The sequence below is a fragment of the Misgurnus anguillicaudatus genome, chromosome 1 (assembly GCF_027580225.2).
Source record: "Misgurnus anguillicaudatus chromosome 1, ASM2758022v2, whole genome shotgun sequence".
Lineage (NCBI taxonomy): Eukaryota > Metazoa > Chordata > Actinopteri > Cypriniformes > Cobitidae > Misgurnus > Misgurnus anguillicaudatus.
In genome coordinates this window covers 32,004,594-32,028,927 of record NC_073337.2, presented here as the reverse complement: position 1 = coordinate 32,028,927, position 24,334 = coordinate 32,004,594, and the positions used below count along the sequence as shown (strand labels likewise).

General features: G+C 37.4%; 3 protein-coding genes across 4 annotated transcripts in view; 1 reads left to right on the top strand and 2 right to left on the bottom strand.

The window, feature by feature from the left end:
* LOC141365405 (snaclec stejaggregin-B subunit beta-2-like) overlaps positions 1 to 24,334 on the top strand; it is a 128,133-nt gene that overhangs the window by 92,741 nt on the left and 11,058 nt on the right. The window lies entirely within an intron of this gene.
* Positions 151 to 6,749, bottom strand: arfgap3 (ADP-ribosylation factor GTPase activating protein 3). The gene is made up of 16 exons (XM_055190137.2): positions 6,590 to 6,749; positions 5,832 to 5,950; positions 5,030 to 5,102; positions 4,788 to 4,919; positions 4,468 to 4,548; positions 3,959 to 4,040; positions 3,834 to 3,893; positions 3,707 to 3,750; positions 3,465 to 3,598; positions 3,084 to 3,215; positions 2,873 to 3,004; positions 2,479 to 2,607; positions 2,286 to 2,406; positions 1,724 to 1,811; positions 814 to 944; positions 151 to 730 (listed from the first exon to the last, which is right to left on the bottom strand). The coding sequence occupies exons 1-16, from the start codon at positions 6,656 to 6,658 to the stop codon at positions 713 to 715; spliced, it is 1,545 nt and encodes a 514-aa protein (XP_055046112.2). The 5' UTR covers positions 6,659 to 6,749; the 3' UTR covers positions 151 to 712.
* pacsin2 (protein kinase C and casein kinase substrate in neurons 2) lies at positions 7,736 to 24,147 on the bottom strand. Of its 2 annotated transcripts, XM_055190138.2 has the most exons (11): positions 24,000 to 24,147; positions 16,528 to 16,583; positions 16,290 to 16,446; positions 14,340 to 14,575; positions 13,566 to 13,718; positions 13,027 to 13,202; positions 12,728 to 12,848; positions 12,405 to 12,526; positions 10,930 to 11,067; positions 9,389 to 9,576; positions 7,736 to 9,176 (listed from the first exon to the last, which is right to left on the bottom strand). In XM_055190138.2, the coding sequence occupies exons 2-11, from the start codon at positions 16,579 to 16,581 to the stop codon at positions 9,067 to 9,069; spliced, it is 1,455 nt and encodes a 484-aa protein (XP_055046113.2). In that variant the 5' UTR covers positions 16,582 to 16,583; positions 24,000 to 24,147; the 3' UTR covers positions 7,736 to 9,066. The 2 variants fall into 2 exon arrangements, with proteins under 2 accessions (XP_055046113.2, XP_055046114.2); XM_055190139.2 differs by lacking the exon at positions 10,930 to 11,067.

Sequence of the window (24,334 nt, the reverse complement as noted above, 5' to 3'; positions counted from 1 at the left end):
CTTCTTTCCCAATCAATGTGACGTCTAATTTTTTTTATTGAATATTAATATTTATTAACTGTTATTACACCGTGTGTAGAGGGTTAATGTACTGTAATAACCTCTGAATATAATCACAGTTATAATCTTTCTCCACAAAAACTAAACAGGTTTAAATGCTTGACAAGTAACTTCTTTATTCAATCGCTTGATGGAAATTAAACATTACAATAAATCAAACATCAGATTTATAAGAGAAAATGTTTACGTCATTCATACATTTATTTTAGATATACAATGACATGAATATAAGACATATAAATCCCTTTCAGTCAACAAACATAACATTAATTCTTATGAAAATTTGTTTTCTTGAACATTGATGTTTTTATTATTATTGCACTTTATAAACACATCTTATGATGTTATTATTGTCTTGATCGTGTAGATGGAATAGTGCACTTGAAAATAGTAAACATAAAAGACAAAATGTATAATAATGACAGTAAATGTTGTCAGGCTAAATAATTCAAATATATACAGCAGACTTTATAGTGACCTAAACCCCAAATTAAAGCAATCCACTCGATAAGAGTTGAATAATCATTTGGTCAACAGCGTGCAAATGAAAGCTCGTACATACAGGAGATCCTTCATAATGATTGATATAAAGCTATATCCCTTTAACCCTTTAGTGTCTGTGATGTGAATCTCTCTGGGGTCCAGCGAGGGATCAAGTATTATAACGATCCTGCAGTTAAATCAAACAGAATAAATGATTAATCACAAATAAAACATGTTTATATTGAGTGATAATAACTACAGGAGACACACCTGTATATTTGACACCACGTCTGTGGCCATGACGGACAGTTTCCCTGCAACCGAGCGGACGCCCGTCTTAAACTGAGTCATGTTGGGCACGGAGGGCAGAACGTTACTCAACCTGTATGAACTGTTAGGGGCTGACAAACAAACACACACAAACATTATTGTGTTTATCTGCCGGTCATGACCTGAGCTGAAATACTGAATATAATGAGATGTGTTGTGCACGCATTATTAAGGTCATGTGCTGTACTTTCTGCAGTGTTCATGTCTTTCAAAATATTACATAAAGCAATAAAACAGTATTGTGCCTTTTATAAGTGTGTTTTCTTTGCTTATATCTGAAAACTTCTTAAGAACGACTTTCCCCAACTTCATTTTGACTTCGTACAGTTATTAAAAGATAAAGGGAGAACTCGCAGAGAGATGCGTTGCCAAGTCCTCTGCTTTTTGCAGACATCAGATTTGGGCTACTTTTAAACTGTTTCAGAGGGTTAAAGACTAAAAGATTTAGTTTATTAGTTATTAGTTTGGGCTGTGAATAGTCATTGGGATGCTTTTGTGCTAGTTTTGAATGTCATTGGGATGCTTTTGTTACGAAAATCTGTCAACCCTGTCTGTGTGCTTGCACAGATGTTTGGTTCAGAGTATATATGTACATGTAAACCAACATTTGAATCAAATTGCAATGTAAAAGGTACATGTAAACTATATTGTAGTAACCTGCAACCGGATTAAATGTTGTGCATGTAAACATAGCCAGTATATATTTAGTTTAGTTGATTAAATGTCTCTCTGGACTGTTAGATTTTGATAAGGGTAAAGTATTTGTGCAGTATATGATCTATAATGAAACTGTCTTATTTCCGTTCAACATCAGGTCTGTATTTAATCTGTATTGAATAATGAAAGTTACCAGATGATTTCTTCTGCTCATCAAAGAGATCTGCTGAACTGATGGAGGAACTCCCGGAAAAATTCTCCAGTCGAGCCCGAACTTCATACTGATGAGAAGAAAAACAACAACAACAACAACATCCATCAAGACAAACACAAACACTACACAAATCAATAACACAAACTAAAACTTACTCAGTTAATTAACCACTATTATAAATCCTTTACCTCCTAAAGTCGAGCGATAGTTCAGTTTTACTGCGCAATCACAAAGTTTGTGTATTATTTATTTACTTTAATTAATAAATTAGTTACTTTATTACTTTTTCATTGATATGTATTTGAGTTTGTCTGTATGTGTAGCCTACTTTAATAAAACATTTAATTAAACACATTTTTATAGTTCATTTGTTACTGTTGAAGTTTTATTTTTCTATTGAGATGAAAGTTAGATAATATTATTGATTTCAGCCTGCTGTAGTTTTTAAGATGCTGGTGAACTCTCTTAAACTGATCCTGGTCAGTTTATACTTTAGTAAACATCACACTTTACATGGAAAACAGGTTAGTGATGAGGTCACCTCAGAGTTGTCCTGTTTGTTGAAGTACATGTCTGATGAAATCGCTTTAACGTCTCCAAATTTCTTGCGAGCGTCATCAGAGACCGACCCGTCAGGTTGAGTTTTCCTCCTCGCTGAGGCTCTGTGATGACATCACAACATTATAATAGCAGTGATGTCATGGATTTATTGGTGTGTGTGTGTGACCTCTGACCTCTCGACTGATGATGATGTTTTGGTATCCAGATAGAAATCAGCGTCTGGTTTACTGTGCTCTTGTTTTTTAGCTCCTGTCCACTGAGAGAAGAAGAGATCGGACGACCCAGGAGCTTCATCTGTAAACCTATCAAACCACAACACAACAACAAGACTTCTTTGTAAATGCAGTTTAGAGTGCTAAAAATATACAGATACAAGTTTTCATAATTCACCTAACTGTGTGTGAACATAAGTGTATTAAAGACTCAGGAGTGACTTTTACCCCCATGTGAACGTCTTTATATATTTCAATGAGGGAAAATTGTGACTCTTGTGATGTTTATACACCGTTATAGGACAAAACGCCACAGGACCTAAAGTAGATATGTGATGACTGAATGAAGCTTTACTTTGAGGAGAAGCGTCGCTCTTCCTCCTCATCATCATCTTCATATGTTCTGCTCTTAGAGGATGAGGAGGAAACAGTTGGAGACTCCTGCTGAATGATCTTCATGTCGTCCATCACAGAGTGAGACTGTCCACTAAAAAACAAAACCTTTAAATCAAGACAGCGCTGTTGAATCAAAGCATTGACACACATCAGAGACTTTAAGTGCTGACCTCCGGCCTCCGAAACCCATCCCCAGACGCTCGGCCTGCTCCTTCTTATTCCCCTCCAGACGGTTGATTTTCACATCATCTCTTTTCCTCTGAACCTCAAAACTCTCATACGCCAGACTGAGAGATGAAACACTACGACAGCAGATAGATACACTTCATTATTATTATAACATAACTCACATCTACTTTACTAACTCATGGAGAAAATATACAACATTGTGCATGACATCACTGACTGAACAAAGACGACAGAAGTAAAGAGTGAAGAATTGTGTATTGTAGATGTCCTCTGATCGTATTAAATGTTTGTTTACAACTATAATGTTTTACACTGCATGTACAGGGTCGTATGCCTCGTAAGTAAAGATGTTGAGAGCTTACGCGAGATCATCAGTTTGATTGTTTCTGTTGAGATCTTCATGAAGTTTCTCTTCAGCTTGAGCTCTCTTCTGTTGGGCTGAGAAACTGGCACTGCTCACCTTCTGTGCACCCAGACCCGCTTTCCTTGAGCCCATCTGATTCATACAGACACATCATCATCATCATCATCATCATCATCATCATCATCATGTCCCAGTACACATTATTGATCATCTGTTTACAGTTATTTAGAGTAAACAGACCGTTTTCTTGGCCGTGTTTTTTTTCTTTATGAGAGAGGACGGATCTGTGAGGTATGAAACACAATCATTATAGTGATTATAAGATGATATATATGATATGACTGAAAGATTAATGATTGATGATCACCTAAAGTGCTGTCTGAAGAGACATTGAGCTGATGGACACTTGGACCCGCTGGACTGTCATCTGTTCATAAAGACAGTCATCATCACAAACACAAACACACTTCACGTCTGAATAAACTCGCTTACCGTTGTTATTTTTATCCTCAACTCTTGAATCCTTCGGCTGGTTGACGTTCAGCTGAACAAAAGGTTTTTCGGGTTGGGCGGTCTGGACAAAGAAAGGTTTACATGAATTAAATTCCTCAGGATCGGGTTCATTTAATTGAGTCCTTTACTCAGCATTGTGTCATTCAGACACTCTTTCATTAAATACTGAATGATATTATGATTATATACTGAAGCTTAAGGAGAGATCCTCACAATCCACTCCCATTATAAACAGATCAACTAGTTTTAACAGCAAATAAACTCATGTGGGGTTAGAGACTGATAACAGTCTGAGTAAATCATGACATCAGTTTTATTTCTGGCTGATTTAACCCTTTAAAGTTGAAAACTCATATTATGGATACACTATATTAATCTGCAATCTAAATTGATTGTTAGCGATAAAAAGTATTTAATGTTATTGCCTCTATGAGTGTAAAACATAAAGTTGGTGAAATGAAATGATTTGATTGGCTGATGAATCTCACCTGAGCGAGTTGAGTAAAGAAATCCTGATGTTTGTCCAGCGGTGATGTGGGTGAGAGAGGAGCTTGACTGTCCAACCATAACTAAACAAACACAGTAAGACCAACAAATGTCATCATGTGACAGATTAATCAAAACTACATTATAGTACAGTATGATATTAAATCACAAATTATTATATACTATGAAATAATATATTATATGATACAGTACATACTAGACTATAGTTCAGTCACTTCTAGTGAATCTAGTATAGTACAGTAGTATGTGCAGTACAGTGTAGTATAGTGTAATGTAGTATAGTAATGTGTTAATGTCAGACCTCTGTGCCGTGTTGTTTGGTTGCTTGTGTTGCCAGGTTTTTGATTTTCTCTCTGTAAAGGACCGCCGCTCTGCTGTTGTATTTGGTGTTGGCTGCGTTGGCGTTACAACCGTGCTGACTGAAAAAAGCGCTCTGCATGAAGAAGGAAAGGTCAAAGGTGAGAGATTATATTTGACCAATCATGTGATTTGTGTTGTGTTCATGATGAATAAACAGCATTAAATGAAGTGTTTAAGACCCACCGCACTAGCATTACCACCAACTTGCATACAGCGCAGCTGAAACCACGACCAGTTTGAGTCCAATTCAGTCGATCTGTACAAAACAAAAACAAAAATATTTGGTTTATAAAGAACTACGTAGAAGTAAAAACGTTTTTGTGTGTCATGAACTTGTAATAAATCAAAACATTTAAAATCAGTCAGATTATGAATTTTTTTTACATTTATTTATTTACCAATACACCCTCACCTTTATCACTTTAGTCGGCATAATTTAAAGAGGGGATTTCACAAAATCCTTTTTTAAGATGTCAAATAAATCATTGGTGTCCCCAGAGTACATACTGTATGTGAAGATTTAGCTCAAAATATCATCTAGATAATTTATTATAATGTGTTAAAATGTGTAGGTGTGAGCAATAATGTGGTGTTTTTGTGTGTGTCCTTTAAAATGCAAATGAGCTGATCTCTTTACTAAATGGCAGCGCTGTGGTTGGATAGTGCAGATTAAGGGGGCGGTATTATTTTAATAAGATCCTCTTCTGACATCACAAGGGGAGCAAAATTTCAATAATCTATTTCTTCACATGCTTACAGAGAATGGTTTACCAAAACTAAGTTACTGGGTTGATGTTTTTCACCTCTTCTAGGTTAATAGAAGCACTGGGGACTGAGTTATAGCACTTAAACATGAAAAAAGTCAGATTTTCATGATATGTCCCCTTTAACATGAGCTTAATTCTTTAATGCTTTATTTCTATAAACTGATATTTATAGTACGCATTTTATTAAGTTGTTCATATAAAGGAGGTTTAATGTATACCTGATGAAGGACAGATGAACCCCGAGCGAGCGATGAGTCCCTGAACAGTCAATACACAGAAATACACCGTATGTGATGCTCGCCCAGCTCGGGTTCTTCAATGAACAATCAAAACAAACCTAACAAAAAACAACAAGAACACAAACTTTAACAAATCTCTACTCAAAACAACACAATGAAAGAATAAAGGACTTATATACATAATGATGCATGTAATGGATTAATATATTACTGTCTAACTTACTCTTCTGATTACCCTTTACATTTTTATTTGACTCTTTTTAATCTCAGTACTTGCATTACAAACTATATTATAAATAATTAACAAAGTCACTTATAGTTAGTAAAACACTAAGATAATATGAAACAAAATGACCAATTAAAAACTCTGCATTTGATGACAACGTATAAAGCTTTAAATTCAATTAAAGTACCATGGTTTTACTACATTAACTATAACTGTTAATCCAGAGATGGCATTTGCGTTTAAACCGCAGTAACCACAGTTTAACCGCGATATTTGTAGTAAAACAAAGACAATCAACCTCCAGCAAATGATTTCTACACGTGTACTATAGTAAAACAATGTTAAGTGTTATTTATAAGACGTGTTGGTGTTAATATTGATAAAAGATGACGAGCAGCAGCTGCCATATGTTTGATATAAAAAACATGCGACGTGTCCAGACTTCCTCCCTTCCTCCACCAGCACGATAAAACATCGCGATTATCCGCGTGTCCGCTCTTAAACATCTCACCTTATTCGTCGGTAAGGATCGCAAACGTTTGAAAATAGCAGAGATGTCGCTTTTCGTCGGTTCGGACATTTTAACAGCTGCTGTAAACTCTGAAGTTTAGTCACTATAAGCACAAAACTAACGTCGCACTTCCTGATGTCGTTGCGTCACAGCCGTGCGTGCACAAACTGCGCGCTCATTGGTGGAAAAACTCACATCGTCTGTTTACAAACAATGAGATGAAAGTATTGCATTTTTGACACTTTTATTAACACACAGATCGAAATGTCTTAAATGCCTAATGAAAATGTTTATTATTTTAAAGAAGAATTTTAATGAAAAGTTAAAACTGCGATCTGTAACACTTTTTGGCTAAAATAAACAAAAATTGTCATTAAGTAATTGCGTAAATAAATTTGTGTTCAAAAGTGTCTCTGTAGCTTTACCAGATTTAAACGGTAAGATTATAGTACATTTACAAGTTTAGCTGTCAGGTACGATTTAATAGGTAAAGGTGTGGTTTAACCTATTAACAAATAATCTCTATGGGGCAATTTCCTATACATGGTTTATCTTAGTCCCAGATTAAAATGCATGTTTGAGCTACTTTAATTTAAAAACACATTGTCCTGTTTAATTTTAACCAATATTGGTGACATTGTTTTGTCTTAAGGTGCACACCTGTAGTATTTTTTGTAAGGTATGTTTGTAAGAACGTTTTAAATGACCTAATATAAAAAGTCCTAGTCCTGGATTAATCTAAACCCTGTCCAGGAAACCGCTCCTATAGGTTCAACTTTAAAGTCTTTGTGTAATCTGACATTTAATCCCACATTTAAAGTGTCTGCTCCCTTTTTATACATTTATGAAAAGTACCTTTAGTAAAACTACTACAACAATTTTAACTTTTTTGTATCTCGTTTCTAATCCCTACTAAAAAAATCACCAGTATAAGCTTCTAGTTAGTTTTAGCTGGTCTAGCTGTGTTTTGGTCACCTTTTAAGATGGTCTAGCAGGATTTACCTGTTCAGACTGGAAGACCAGCTCACCCACCAGCTTTACCAGGCTGGGAGGACCAGCTTAACCCAGCTACCAGCTTATGCTGGTCTTATCTAATGAAAAATACAGATATGCTTGTATATCAGCAAATAAACCATAACAACACAGTTGAACTTTCATTTATTTATTGCCAGCTTGACACTTTATAAAATGAAATAAAGTGTGTGAGTTTTGAGATGTGATGTAAAAGCCAAACAAACAATTCATTTAAATCAATGTTTTATTACAGCACAGCTCAGAAGCTTCAGTAAAGTCATCACACACACACACACACACAATAAACAAAACTACACAAACATCATCTGACTTTAACGCTCATTCACCACCTGAGACGCTGCATGGGTTGGGTCGGGTTGGGGGGGATTTATATACACAACCCTAAAATAATAAATGTGTAACATTCACATATGGCATTCATAACGCTCAATACATATACATTCTGAATCACAGCATTTCTGTACTGGAAACATCTCAAAGCACTTGTGGCACAAACAATAACAGTTCATATTAAAACTAGCACTCATATCCTCTCATTAAGATGATTACTATGTACACAATAAACAGACATTTTCTCTCATAACTTCTTTGTGAACTATAGTGAATACATGTGCACTTTATTTTAAACATTCATCATGTGATGGAACTTTAAACTACAGCAAGTTGTCCAGTGAGGACGAATGTGAGACACTTTGTTTCTGAATAATATAACAACGACTAACAATTGAAAATAAAACACAAAGCAGAGAGTCACTCATTGGCCTCCGAGGTCAGCGTTTCAATCCAGCAGATAAACATTTACGACTGCCCTGATCAAATCTAAAGGGGTTTGTCCTAATATGGATTCGCTTCATTCAGCCAAAGACACGGTCATAAAATAATTTAGATTGATAAGATTTGTCTGCTAAATCAAATTTATAAAAATATCTTTTAAAAAGTGCCACATCGGCACAAAATCCAGCCACAAACATCAGACAGAGCAGCGAGTCGTCCTGAAACCTTCAGCGCTTCGCTCATCACCATCAATCTGTAGCTTTATAAGTTTGATATAAAATAATTATGAACACAACTAGAGTTCATAGTGACTGGCACATCTAAACATGTCTTTAAGTTAACTAGAATCTGCGTTCCTACTGTCATTTACTCAAATATTATAATCCAAATATAATAAAGTGTTGCTATGAGATTGTTGACTAACCGCTATTTGATCTGTGATTTATTAAAGACTTCTAAAGGCCAATAAACATTTGGCAACCAATATCAGGACTAAGGGCAGCAAGTTCCCTGTGGTGCTGATCTGAGGTCAGTAATGAAGTTTCTCTATAGGCTGCAGTATGAAGAGCACGTGAGGGGTTAACTCTTTCTGGTTAAGCACAGTTTATCAGTCAGATGAGCTTAAGGATGGTGGAGAGTAACGATCTGGCGTCTGCAGTCGTTGTTCATTAAATTTCTTGAACGTAATTGGCTGGATAAAGTCCAACGGTTCCATCCATCAGACGTCCTTTACACCAACCCTGCTCGTCCTCTAAACCAATCTTAGTGAACTCTTCTCCTGTGAACCAAATAAAACTGTGTCAATACGGAAAAAAAACCAACAACATTAGTTAACCAACAGATATCTCTTAAGTCACTGTAAGGGTGATTATATAACTGCAAGTACATTTGGTGTTCAAAGTCATGATCTTTTTATGAAATATTGATATGGGAAGTGTTTTCTTCTTCTGTTTAGAAGTTATAAAAAAAACTAGACATAAAGTTTCACACCTGCTTTAAAACTGAGCTCATCCTGCTCTTGTCCCTCATATTCATACAGGGCCCGGACGAGGACAGACACTTCAGGAGAAGACGGCTCATCCTCGTCTTCAAACGGGTTCCCGTTAGTACTGGAGCCGCCAAACGGATTCCCTGTTTCCTCATCCGACACATCAGGAGTTTTCTCTACAGTGCTGACGCTGAAGGACAGAAAATAAAAGAGATGAAATAAATGAAGTTTACAAAACCCTGCCAGAATCCTCACAATGTCCATCACAGAAACAATTCACTCAAAATTAACAAATTGCCCATATTTATAAAAGATTTTATTATTTAATATAACTCAAAATAAGTTTGTCTTATACACACATCATTATAGGCTCATTTTATTTTCTGGGTGAATTATTCCTGAAGAGAGTTCACAAAATTGCATGTATAACACAACACAATTTACACATTATATTCCTGTATTAATGTCTTTTTGTCATAGATGCCATCAATTCTTTGGTTTCCCAGAATGTTTTGCACATTAAAGTTGTTCCTTACACTGACTTAGAGCTAAAAATTTGTCCTACAAGACACAAAGTTTTCAACAGGATGATTTGTGTAAATGTTGTTAATGATCTCTCTCATGTTTTAAATGTAAACATCATGTGGATTCTGTAAGAGTTAGAGACAGAATATAAACCTCTGAATGATAACTTTATAATGAAACTCAACCCAATAAAGATGAATGCAGGAGAAAGACAGATGAACACAAACACCTGAAACAGCTCTGAATAAACAATCACACCGATCAGATTATAATATATGAGTAAGTGTGAGTCTGTTAACACAGAGCTGTGTGAGGAGCAGCAGAAAAACATCAAAGTGCAGTTCATGACATCACCACCAGATGGCCAAAACATTACAAAATAAGAGCACGCTTAAAAACATCTGCTGTGTTCAGAGTAGCATACTGCACAGTGCACTTAGTTTACTGTAGTATGAATGGGACGCACAGATGATGCAATGCATTTGACAAAACATGTATTATACAGAAGAGCAAACATCGCTGTGCTGGACCTCTGACTGGATAAATATAATCTGAAATCATGTTCAGACTTGTTATGTCTATGCTACAGGAATGTGGGATACTCCTGTTTAAAATCCTATTATTGAATAATACTGCAGTACACTGCTTCTGAACACAGACACAGACATGCAGACAGACAATACAGACGTCTGCACATTTATCCTGATTATAAATGTGACGGACTGTGTAGACTTGCAGCATCGCACTGCTCAATGTGTAATATATTCAAGACACACAGAAAGAGAGAGAGAGAGAGAGAGAGAGAGAGAGAGAGAGAGAGAGAGAGAGAGAGAGAGAGAGGGGGGGGTGTGTGTGTGTGTGTGTGTGTGTGTGTGTGTGTGTATGAGCGCTCATCAGCCATGCAGAACAAAAAAACAGCAACCTGAAGACCGAAGGGAGTGAAAGAGAAACGAGTGTGAGCGAGACAGATAAAGAGAGAGAGAGAGTAATAAAAACAGGTGCTTTGGGCTTCACCAACGTTTTGGCAATAACTTCCTCTTTTTTGGCATTGACCGGGCTGCTCTTGGGCTGATGAACTGCTGGTTCTTCATAGTCGTCTTCATCATCGTCGAACGGGTTTAAACACTGTGGCTCTGTGCTACTGGGCACAGTCAAACTAATAACATAGAGACAGCGTTGCATCACACACACACATCAGACCAGACCAGACCGGACCGGACACTCAAGCGTGATCAGACTTGACATGCCTCAAGACCAGCATCATTTACATAAACAAACCTGTCCTCAAACTCAACAAACCACAGACTTCAGAAGCACACAACAGTCTTCATGCTCTGATATACACACACACACATACATATATAATGTACATATATACACACACACACACACACACACACACACACATATATATACACACACACACACACACACACACACACACACACACACACACACACACACACACACACACACACACACACACACACACACACACATATATAATGTACATATATACACACACACACACACACACACACACACACACACTATAATATCTGGATCAGTGTGATCTCTTTTCTTTCTAGAGTCGTGATGTGAAACGGGTCGGTGTGTGTGGTACGGGTCGGGTCTGTATTATTTCAGCTCTTTTAGTTTAGGTGTGAGTGTAAATAAACGACACATTTTTGTGTTTAGTCCTCCAAAGGAAATAAAACAGACTCAAATCACAAACATGTTAAGCTCTCATCTATTAAGCGTCTGTTATTTCTTATGAAATGAACAACAATTGTTTATATAAGGTTTTTAGATATAAACCAGGTTTGGGCTCCTTTCTTATATGCGAATCGATCAATTTGGCCACAACACAAGGGTGCTTTAAGAATTGAATGAATTATAATTTAACTAAATTCAAAATTAAATAAAAAATCTATTTTAAATTAAATTACACATAAATTTATTAAAACTTTAACCAATAACCCCGAGTATTGTTAACCTAACATCATTTCTCTTTTAACTAAATTTGCTTTAAAATATTTGACTGAAATTGCATCTAAAATGTATTTAATTAAAACAATCGGGCATTATAAGTCAAAATGATATTTATATCTATTGAACAACCCCTTTAACACGGTTGTTCATTGTATTACTGCAAACTTTGGACATTTCTATTTATGATGAAAATTCACGTCTAGTTTAATATCCCGCCTGTAATTTATTATATTTATTGACTTCATGTTTGATAGTCAAGGATATGTATATACAGTTTTATTAGATTATAGTCTATTATATAAAGGACAACTACATTTTGCAATAATACTATATATATATTTTAATGTAAATAATAAGGAATTATGGTGAAATATTAAATAAATTTGTTTAGCTTTTTAGTTTTTTAGCTACACAGATAAACTTGACTGTTGACAGACTGTAATAACTGAAGACACGTCTCATATTATCAATAAACAGCTGAAGTGAATGGAGTTTCTTTACCTGCTGCTGGTTTTAGAGACTTGTTCACTGGTTTGACTGATTCCAGTCAATGTGATTCCATCCGCCGGTTTCCTCTTAGTTTCACGTCGACTGAGCGTTCGATTTATATCCATGGACCATTCCTCAAAACACACAACTTTAGTCAAATAAATAATTGTGTCTTTGGTAAAACAGATGAATATCAGACGGACTGATTCATGACTTGATCTCATGTCACTATGATGACAGGTGTAGATATGCGTTGATTAACTGGGTTATCTAAACAAACTACATCAGATGAATGAATTGATATCAGATCAGATAAAGAAAATCAGCGTGTGTACCTCAAACTGAGGCCAGTTCATACTCATGCCGGGTCCGTGGTTGGAGCTGAACCATTTGAGGTCGTCCTGTACGCTGGCGCCCTGAATGGTGTCTTCTAGCGTGTGATAAATAGTCTTGTACCTGATGGGACAGAGCAGATGTGAACTTTAAACTAATTAAACCAGCATCACTACTGTACATGTCAAATGCTAATTCTGACACCTCCATGAAGGAGATTTGTATTTCTGTATCACTGTGACACTACTGTCTGATCTCAGATAACACTGGACATCAATATGATTTATCTGTGTGTTCTCACTTGTGATTGTTGGAGAGATCGAGGTGTTGTTTGACACTGAGCAGCAGATCTTTAACGAATGAAAGTCTCTTATCTTCAAACTGCTGCCACTGATCAAACACCTGCTCCATGTTCTCCATGTACTGAGGAGTCATCTTATCCAGCTCCTCCAGAGACTTCTCATAACGCTCCTTAGACTGAAACACAGAGTTATATATACTGTGAGCACTCATCTCCATTCACAACATGATGATGACATCACAACCATGAGCACCAGATGACCCAAACACACATATTTATCTATCAAAGTATATATTAGTTTTAGTTAATGTGACCTAACTCTACCTGAAGAGCAACAGTGGGAAAATAAGCTGGTTCACAAAAAAATAGCAAATGATAACAAGGTTCATATAAATACAGAAGCCTTAAAGGTACAGTAGCAGTAATAATCATGTGAAACTAACACAAGAAGTGTGCAATACTTAAGTCACACGTGATTTGTCACAGTGCACACACACACACACACACACACACACACACACACACACACACACACACACCTTGTGAACTTCCTGTTGGCACTTCTCCACTTTCTCTTGCAGTTTCCTCTGGGCTTCAGGGTTGTTGTTTTCGAGTTTACTTGAATTCTCCCGGCTGGTGGCTGTTTTCTCCTCTTTGCAGGCGTTGTGATACGCTTTCTTAAATCCATCCATCTGCCGACACAAGCATATAATACACTTACAAAGTCTACATTATTTCTGTGCACACTTTTATTTGGCAAAGATGTGCACCACAATGGTACAGTATGCTTTCAGATACAGATGGAGAAAGCTGCTGTTCTTATCACAGTGCCCAATACATTAAGATAACAACACCGCAAATGACCCTAAATGTGTCATAAAGCCATAAACTCTCATCATCTTTTAGACAAACACAAACATTATGATGGTAATTCATTCATCATTATCTAGCTTGAGAGAGAACAGGTGACAGGTTACACCACACAGTAAATCGAGAGGTATTTGAAAGGTATTTATGTGCTTGAAAACATTACACCAGAATAAAGGTTTGTGCGTCTGGTGAAAATTAAATGATCTTTATGTTCTATAATTGATTGTCCTTTTGTCCTCTCATAGCATTTCTTTCCAATAAAGTTTTCTGAATTATAACACAGATATAATATTGTACAAATACACCTGAACTTAAGATTCATCACCTAATCCTATAAGCAAAGTTAGCACTAGCTGCTAAATATGAACACAATTCAAATGTAATAAGCAAGCATATATATTTTTGTGCAGCATGTTTTTGATTCGGTGCGCTTAAGTTTGTACCTCTTTCAGTTTTTTGGCCCAGGGTTTCTGGGCTTTGCGAAAACCATCTTCTGCCTCCTTGGTCTCCTTGAAACCACCTATCATCTGTTTGTGGTAGGCATCTTTCTGCCAGTTCTTTACTTTCTCAAAGTCCTCAGCCATCAGTGCAGTTTTGACTTCTAGATGCAGGTCGCTGACTTTCTCTGCCTCGGTCATGAGAGCGCACCATGCTCGCTCCACCGTCCCGTACTGAGGCCCTACAGGAGCCAACGCAGTGAAAAGAATCAACATCACATGAAAAGATGTTCATCTCCAGCTTACTAACAGTCAAGCTAAAGGTGGTGAAAATGGCCAGCTGATTATAGTCAATCATAACTCTGAACACAGGGAACCCCCACGGCTCTGTCTTGAGCCCTCCAGTGTTTTCAGAGTTTTGTCTTGCATGACCTCTACTCTGTGAATTTTCTCAATGACACAGTTACGGATGGCCTGATCTCAGTTGTAAGGTATTACAGCTACTAAAATACTAGCTACATGAACAAATACAACTAATTTACATTAAATTTACAATTTTACACTTAAGTATAAAGGTTTTTGTTATTTCCTATTGTCACTGTTCTGTCAAACATACAGAAGCTTGAACTAACAAAAAAAACACCTGATTTCCATTCCAGAAAAAGATCTGATACACAATTTAGACATTGATACTTGTCCATGGGCTATCAAATGAAACATGTACTGCTTTTACAGGTACATTTATAAAGACATTTGAAGTTATAATAGCATTGCCAAAGCCTGCAAGACAACTGTTTGCTATCCAAAGTTCAGCTTTTCAAACACAGAAAAGTCAACACCTATGTTTCATAACATTCAGTGACTAATAAGGTCTGATGATACGATGATGGGACAATGCAATAATCATATTTACTAGAAACGAACAATGACTAACTACACAATCTGGATTTAAGAATGTTACAAAACTCAACAAGATAACAATGCAATAACAGACAGCATTCCTGGGATATCTGGACCAAAAGTGGGCTGTGCATTGTAAGACCTTTTCAAAACCTTTCCTGAAGATCTGTGTCAATGTGAACTCAAATCACAAAATCTGGCTGAATGAGTCGTGTTTTTGGCCATGTGAAAGAATCTATATATGTGACACACCCACGAGTTCTGTGAGCAACTACTAAGTATTTACTTGTATACAACCTGTATTCAACCCTCAGTGAGTATCAATGCAGCTGCACTGAGATAACAAACCGTTCTCAGGTTTCATTTCCTCATCATCTCGTTCCTCTCCATGAAAACTCAATCCTGTTTCTAGTGGTATGTCTTAAAAAAAGTGTCCCTTCACTGTGGTTGGACCTCTTTACTGGAGTGTGTTACAGGAAGTGAGGTCACGCTTCAGGACTTAACAGCAGCTGTGGGCGGTTAACTTGACCACCATGCAGTTGGTTAGATGCGGCGAGTAAGGGAATCAACAGAGAGATAACTACATGAGCAAATGCTAAAGTTCCTCTAACAGATGCTGTTAATAGAAATCTCAAGATGACTCAGTTATTGTGATGACTCCCCTAGTGATGTCAGAAGGGGCTCTTATTATGATAATATCGCCCCTTAATCTAACCACAACACTGGCATTTAGTGCAGATATCAGCTCATTTTCATTTTAAAGGACATACTGAAAAACAACACATTTTTGCTTATAGCTTTTAACATGTTATAATAAATGATCTATATGATATTTTGAGCTAAAACTTCACATACGCACTCTGGGGACACCAAAGATTTATTTTACATCTTAAAAATGTCTTGTGAAATGTCCCATTTAAAATCAAGAGAAGATCAAATAAAGCCGTTGTTTGACGTCAGAGGGTTGTTTTCCAAATCAAAACACAATATTTGCATAACTGAATGCTCTTAATAAATACAAACTTGAGTCCAGTGATAAGTTAAGTCAGGTTTAACCTTTTTCAACGAGTTGCCTCCAGCGTTTGGCCCACTCCGTCAGCTGTTGAGCGTAAGCCTTCTCAATGCGTGCTCGCTCGTGAATGCAGTTCATCAGGTCATTGCACAGCCTGTTCCCATCTTCCACACGCTTTACCGCACGCTTGTAGTTCCCCACCTGGGACGAGACATCACATCATGATCAAAAAACATCCAAGTTTATGCAGAAGTTCAGACACGGGTGAGTTGTATCACATACCTCCCAGAAACTGTCACTGGACACATCAGTCATAGAGTCGTTGAAGTCCGACATAGCTGAAAGAAAACCATATTGGGATTTGTTTTTGCATGAAGTTGTGTGGGGACAGCGTCATCAACTGGTAAACAAACTGGTCACAAGACTACTGTCTAGAAAAGCTACTGACCAGTTTAGGTCAAACCCTAACCAAACACAAACTGAAGTAACTAAGTAAGTTGTTAAGCATTATTTGATCAAATAAGTCTGGATCAGGGCGGAGGGCCAGGACTGGAGCAGATCTGTCTTAGATGATTCAGAGATGTGTATCGATATTCAAACTCATTTGCATTTAAAGTATCAAGAAATCTGACAGAAATGACACAAACAGGAAGTGTATCATGGAAACATTTGATCTAAAAATATTAAAACAAGCTGAAGTACATCACTGCTGAGACGGCGTAACAGTGTGAGCTCGTGCTTTAACTCATGTGTGGAACATTCAAGGGAAATGATGAAAATTCCTCTCATTCTTCCAGAAGAGTTTGACCTCTATAACCTCTATAAGCTGATTTATTACCAAATACACTGCTTAACCCCCCCCCACGCACACACGCGCTCACATACACACGTACATACGTGCACACTCACATACAAACACACCTCTGAGGTGCAACAAAAAGGAAGCTGATAGTTTCCATGACTTAACATCTCAAACAACATTACATAAACTAAATCAGATTGGTGAAAGAGGAAGAGTGAAACATTGAGGAGATTTTCACACTCTTAAAGGAACAGATCACCCACAAATGACATCACTTCCTCATTCTCGTGGTTGTTTGAAACCCATATCTCCTTTGAAACAATATTAACATGACTCTTACCCACAAAGAAACCTTATAGTGATTGACTGTCAAACTATGTGGGTCCCCCATTCACTTCTGTCACTTTTCCATTGCGTAGTACTCCATGGGTTGGGTCAGCTTACTTTTCTAGCCTTTTCCACTGAGTACAGTACATCCCCACATAATTCCCATGCTGGTTTAGCTCGTGTTCACTTGCATACCAGCACCAAAACACAACATATGCTGGTCTTGTTGCTATGCTGTTTTTTTCAGCAAGGATAGTACCTGATACTTTTTTATGGTGCCATTGCAGAATACCCCACAGTTTGGGTCAGTTCACCTCACTTTGGCCTGGCCAGCTTCTCCATCGAGTCCAGCAACCCTTCAGAGCGGGATAGACCACAGACGTGTCGTTACATTTACGCTGCCTACTGCTGTGACATCATGTGAGAGCGATGTTGCACAAAATTCAAATTAAGCACCACAAATAGATGTTTGCACATTGCGTTTATCACTATCTCTGTCTACCATGACAGTTTCTGTACAAAACCCATGGCTCTTGTGTCAGTAGACGCGCTCCACTGAGCCTCATTGAAGTTGCATTTAAGCATATATGCGGACGTGCGCATCACGAATGTGCCGCCACAAACTGCAAGTCTGGAAATTTTTTTATGGTCAGCCTGATTCTCAACCTGTGTATTTTTTATCACTTAAAGGCGGAGTCCACGATGTTTGAAAAACGCGTTGGAAAAGGAGACGGGCCGACTACCAAAACACACTTGTAGCCAATGAAAAAATCAAATGCCGGGTTGCGTATGTGTGGGGCGGGTCTATCAACAGAAGGTCCAGATTCTATTGGGGTAGGGGCGTGTTTGTTTGGGTGATTTCAAATATCAACATTGGCTTTCAAACATCGTGGACTCCGCCTTTAAAGGGATAGTTCGGCCAAAAACTCTAGTTTATAAAGTTAATAACATTTTAAATATGGATATTTCTACAAAAACACCGCACGGATTACCCACAGAAGACCTTTGTTTATCATCCTGGAGCCGTTTGGATTTAATTTGTGAAGGATGGACGCACTTTTTTGGACTTGAAGGTCGTGGACTATTGCTGGACCCCGTAACATAACATTTAATGAACAGAAATATCTAAAATATTTTCTAAAATATCCGAAAATGTGTTTGTCTGAAAAACGATGGACATATGCAACTCGGACAGCTTGGGGGTGAGTAAATCATGGGTTTAATATCGTTTTTGGCCGAACTATCCCTTTAAAGGGAAAGCACAGATGACAACAGGTTTACTGGAGACAGCGCAAGCTAGCATAAAGGTAAAGCTAATCTTTTACATTATAGTGATGACTCTGGTAGTGACGATTCTCTCAGACCAATCAGTGATCAGCATTTGCGTCACATTTTGGTATCAGCTTGGGTTGCTTGGAACTCCGACCGAGGTGGTACTAAAAAAAGTATTGGGTACTACGTACTGCACCCAGTGGAAAAGCCCCCAAAAGTAAGCTGACCCAACCCAAACCAAACCACGAGGTACTATGCAATGGAAAAGCGGATTAGTAACACTAAAGTGTGAGGTGAAAACACTGAAGATCACTGATTGGTCTGAGAGAATCTTTACTACCAGCGTCATCGCTATAATGCAAAATTAGCTTTACCTTCGTGCTTGCGCTGTCTCAAGCAAACCTGTTGTCATCTGTGCTTTGTTGTACGTTCCCAAACTCTCTTTAAGTGATGAAAAACATCCACAGAGAATCAGGAACACCATACCAGTGTTTTCCTCGCAGTTTGTGGCGACACATCCGCAACGCGCACGCCAGCATCCATGCACAGCGTTTTTGCAACTTAGCGGAGCGCATCGACCGACACCACAGGTGTTTTTACAGAAACTGTCACCATGTAATACAGAGACAATGACAAACGCAATGTGCAAACATCCACTTGTGGTGCTCAATTTCTACCTTGTGGCGGACTGAGAAATAAATAAATGTATGTATGGGAAACACTGATTTACAACGCAGCGCAAATATAAGAACTCGCCTATAATCCCTACTACTCTGAAGTGAAGTAATACTAAACTCAATGGAAAAGGTAACCAAGTCAAAGTAAGGTGAGCTAATTCCACCTGACCTGTGGCTACTATGCAATGGAAAAGCACCATTTCACAGTGGGTAGATTCTGCTAAAAAATATGTTTCATACAATAAACCCATAGTGACCGACACTGATGACGGAAGAGTTATTTCTGGATGAACCGTTCCTTTAAACAGATACTGACCTCAACATTTGTCAGCTTCGCCTAACATGGAAACACACACAGACACACACACACAGACACACAGACACACAGACACACACACACACATTAATGTCTTTAAGTGTCTTGAAGTGTTGTTGAGCAGCTGTCAGTGAGCTTTATTACAGTCAAACAGATCTTAATGTTTTAACACAATCTTATGTAAATATTTTCCATTATTACTCATTCACATTTTTTTATTCACGTCACTATCTTAACTCTTATCAGTGCTCTGATGTAAGGACACTACAGAAATATGTGTGTTGAGATTATTATTATTATTATATATTATTAAAGAGCAGTGGAGGATATGTGTCAGACTTCATCTAGCACTGGTTTATATACTGGTGTACTGAGAGTGAAGTGACGTCAAAGATGTATTTACAACTACAGCATTGTCTGGTTTGTTTAGGTTTCACACACACACATTGTGTTCCTGAAGAGCTCAGTGGTAAAGTGTTAGCAGTGCAAAAGGTCATGGGTTGACCCAGGGATCACACATACTGATAATAATGTATAGCTTGTAAAGTCGCTTTGGATAAAAGGATCTGCCAAATGCATAAATATAAATGTTTTATGTGAAAATGACTGAGAATTGAATTATATTTATGAGGCTCGTTGACAGAAAGGTTAAAGAAGTGAATGTTCAAGCTGATACCTGTATGACATTTGGATGTTGTGATGTAAGCGCTCTGTTCTGTTGTCAAAGAGTTTAAACCAATCACAAAACTCTGAAGGAGCGATGACTTCATTCTGTTAGTTTGTGTTATGAGAGATTAAAATCTATTATATCTACATAATAAAACACTACCGGTCAAAAGATTACGGACACCTGACTGAAAATTCATCATGATCTTAAAAATGTTTCCTCTCAAGGCTTAGCCTTACATTTTGTTATTTGTTTTGTAGACAAAATTATATTTTTCATAATATTATTAATTCTACTAAAAATATTCATTTGTACTGAATGATGAATAAAACATGAATACTTTAATAAGCGGATAAATGTAAAGAGAGCGCCTGAAACGCACAAGTCAGTAATATTTCTTATTAATTGTCATTACGTTTCGTGCAGAATAACAAACAGCAACAGGAGTGCAACATTCTCGAAAAAATTATGCAGAGTGGACTGCTGCCATAAATGAAAAACATTACTGCAGGCTTCAAACCGGCTGCATTTATGATTTAGGCAATTCAAAAAATATTTTTAATAATGATTTGATCCATTTCAAACAACTGTTCAAAAATGAAACTTTAAATAGACTTACTTGAAGTTGAGAACATGCTGTGTGTTTTTTTATTAAACGTAACCGACACTTAGGCGGCACTAGGCAGGCATAATGAAATGCGCAAAAAGGCTAGGGCCATTACAAATTATTGGTCAGGAAAACAAGTCGATCAACCTTTTCGGGGTCCAGAGCAGAGCGTTTTTTATTCACAATATGTCCATCTGTTGAGAAGACGCACTCCAACCGCACTGATGTCCCAGGAAAACTCGGGTACTTCGTTGCCAGCTGCGCAAGGTGGGGGCATTTCGTATCTTCCACCAGAAAAGCGGATCGCTGTCAGCTGGCAATGGTGGCTCCTTGTCATAAATCATCATCTCTGTAAGGTCGCAATTTCAACGCTCTCTTGTGTTGCACAGGTTTATTGATGTTGTCCTCCATTTTCTTTGCAAAACATTAGATACAGCGATTGAAAGCGTGAAACTACAGGTGCGTAAAATTGCTGGGTATTTTCTGTCTAGCTTTCGCAACACCTACTGCACTTTCGTAATTCTTTATTTTCTTTTTCTGCTTGTTTGTAAGTTTTGTTACTATATTTTAATTGTGTAATTATTTTCAAATTAATAGTGTACATATTTGGTTAAAATCGATTACCTATTTTCATTTTCGAAACTTTTTTTGGTTCGTCAAATCGATTGTGCAATCGATTTTCGAACGAAAAGTGACAGCCCTATTAGTTAGATTTGTGTTATTAAATGAGTAAGTGACAGTAATCCTTTGACCAGTAGTGTTGTCTCAGATGCAGACAAGAAAGAGCTTCACTTCATCTGACAGCCTGGAGAAATAAGTTCAGATGTTCCTGAATAAACCAAAGTCAGTCAATCTCATGTCCAAAGACCTTCATGACTGACACCAGCATGAAGAAACATCTGGATGAAGATCTGATACTGAACAAAACCAAAACCCATCAATGACCTTGAGCTGTGTGTCCACAAAATACATCACATGTGCTTTATAAACACCATACACACTTTACAACCAAAGGTCTTAAAGCCATTTCCTAATATAACGACTGGACTCCATAATGACAAACAACACCACCATATGATTTGACATTTACAGTCAATAGACAACTTCATGTGAGAAACACATCCAAAAACAAAGTTGATTGATAACCGAATCAATGAGTTTTATCAGTCTGATTGACTCACATCATGTTAACCAGATCAACTGATTCAGACTTTAATGAATTGCTTACTCACAAATATTAAACCTGTTACTACACTATTCTTATTCACATCACGATATACAAAAGATATTATTTACTTGTCCTGTGTTTTACAGAGAGAGACAATGACAGGATTATCATTTTAGGTAAACCATCACTTGAACACAACCTGCAGCATCTCATACATGATAAAACTCATCATCATCATCATCATCATCATCATCACTGAAACTCCAACCATCAGAAATCTATCACTGATGCAATGCTTTACCAAATGAGCTACATGAACACATTTAACAAATTAAACACAAAAACACATAAAAAGAAAAGTGTATGATGCATTGATAATGTTGTTGAAAACACATCTGTGTTAACCGAGTAAAGGTGTGTCTCTGTTTACATTAGCTTTTAACCTAAAGGTGAAATGTGATCATTTGTTTAACAAAAAAATCCTCTAATCTGCCATCAGTCTGTCAAATAGAGAAAGCCCCGCCCCCAAACTACCATCGCTGTGGAGCTGTGGTTAGGATACTCAGTGCAACCATAACTAACTATGAATGATATACAGTCGACTCTACTCTTTAACAAACAGTCACTGAGGATAATGAGCAGATGTTCAGCTGACAGGACATGTCACACGTGTTCATCCTGACGGTCACTCATCTCTAAACCCAATCACTGACAGGTGAATAAACTCATGGGTTAAACTGATAACTAGACTGAAACTCTGTGTATGTTCCTGCACTTCAACATGTTTATAAGCGATCATATATCACACATCACTAAACACACACAACAATGTGATTGACACATGAAGTATCCTAAAGTAACAACACCCCTATTGTGACTCGACACAGAGGTTTCTGTCATACAGGAAACCACATACAGACATGATGATCAATGACAAAGACTCGATTACTCACAGCTCATACATACTAAATATCTCTATAATAACCCATCAGCATATCTAGATACATGCTGTAAACTAATTCTGATTAGTGAATATTGAGAAAATATTATTTTATTGAATGAAAACTCGATTGTGCTTCTTCATTGTTTCGTTTGTGAGGCATTTCAATGATTTCAAAATCCTGCTTCAGTTCTTCTAACACAACTGTGTGACTAAACATAACACAACTTCATCAAACAACACCATGACAACTACATCATTTATAGATATCCTAGAGAGATGTGTGTGGTGTGGTCCTGTAGTTTAACTTGTGGGGTGCTGCACGAGCAACAAAAGGTGACAGGTTTGAGTCCCAGATAACAACACACACTGATAAATGAACTGTGATACATGTGTTTAAGCTGTCGGCGCATGCGCAGCTTTTCTGAGCTGTGTTTTTACCAAAAGCAAAGTAACTTAATGACTTAAAATACAAACTAGTCATGATAAGTGAAGAAGACCTGACGAGGTGAAGTTTGACAATAAACACTAAACATAGAAACCGCCCCACCCTGCTGCTGCTTAACACTTCACAGACAATCACACAGATCAGATCTGCTGTCTGTATTTATACACGTTAACACACTCATCTCATCTGTAAATTATCCCATCACTGCTACTAGGCTAGCGAGACCATACCGCGATTATTGATGAAGGTGTGTCGCTCATAAATCCAGTCAGAGTCGTTTAAACTGAAGCCGCTATGACTGACCCGTCCGGAGAACTAAGGTTAAATAAAGTCTCGTGTAGTGTTTAAATGTTAAAAGATAGATCACGATCAGTGTTCAGTGACCGATCAGCAGCACCTCAGTAATAATCAGATTTAATATGTGATCAGACGACTAACAGATGATCAGAAAAGTTTTCACATAAATGAGAAAGGCGCGTAAAGTCGCAGTTAATCTCTGAATCGCCTCAGACACGGTATTAAATCGTTACCTGTGCGGGTTTAAGTCCCAATCCCTCGATCCTGCGTCGATGTAAGTTTGACTTTCTCCGATTTACGGCGATATTCAACGACAAGCAAGAAGAGGCGCGCCTCTCTGACGTCACGTCCGCCCGAGCGTTCATTCTGGCGTCACTACCGTTAGGCCAGTAGAATAACTCTTATTGTAAATAATAAAAAATAAATAAAATAAATAAACTCTTATTTTTGTTGTGTCGAAGTCTGTTCCCCCTATGTTCCCCCTATTTTTCCCTTCAGTGTAGTGTTTTTATGGCGTTTTTATCACGTTATAGGTTTTATTATTTATATATTTAACGTTTTAATGGCT

Excerpts from the sequence above, each read along its gene's own strand:
- arfgap3 (XM_055190137.2), bottom strand. The coding sequence starts at position 6,658 with ATGTCCGAACCGACGAAAAGCGACATCTCTGCTATTTTCAAACGTTTG. Across the intron at positions 4,920-5,029 it reads TTGGTGGTAATGCTAGTGCG|AGCGCTTTTTTCAGTCAGCA; the intron begins GTGGGTCTTAAA and ends TTCTTCATGCAG. Across the intron at positions 3,751-3,833 it reads CTCTTCAGACAGCACTTTAG|ATCCGTCCTCTCTCATAAAG; the intron begins GTGATCATCAAT and ends CATACCTCACAG.
- pacsin2 (XM_055190138.2), bottom strand. The coding sequence starts at position 16,581 with ATGTCGGACTTCAACGACTCTATGACTGATGTGTCCAGTGACAGTTTC. Across the intron at positions 13,203-13,565 it reads GCCAACAGGAAGTTCACAAG|TCTAAGGAGCGTTATGAGAA; the intron begins GTGTGTGTGTGT and ends TCTGTGTTTCAG. Across the intron at positions 9,577-10,929 it reads GAGGAAGTTATTGCCAAAAC|CGTCAGCACTGTAGAGAAAA; the intron begins GTTGGTGAAGCC and ends TCTGTCCTTCAG.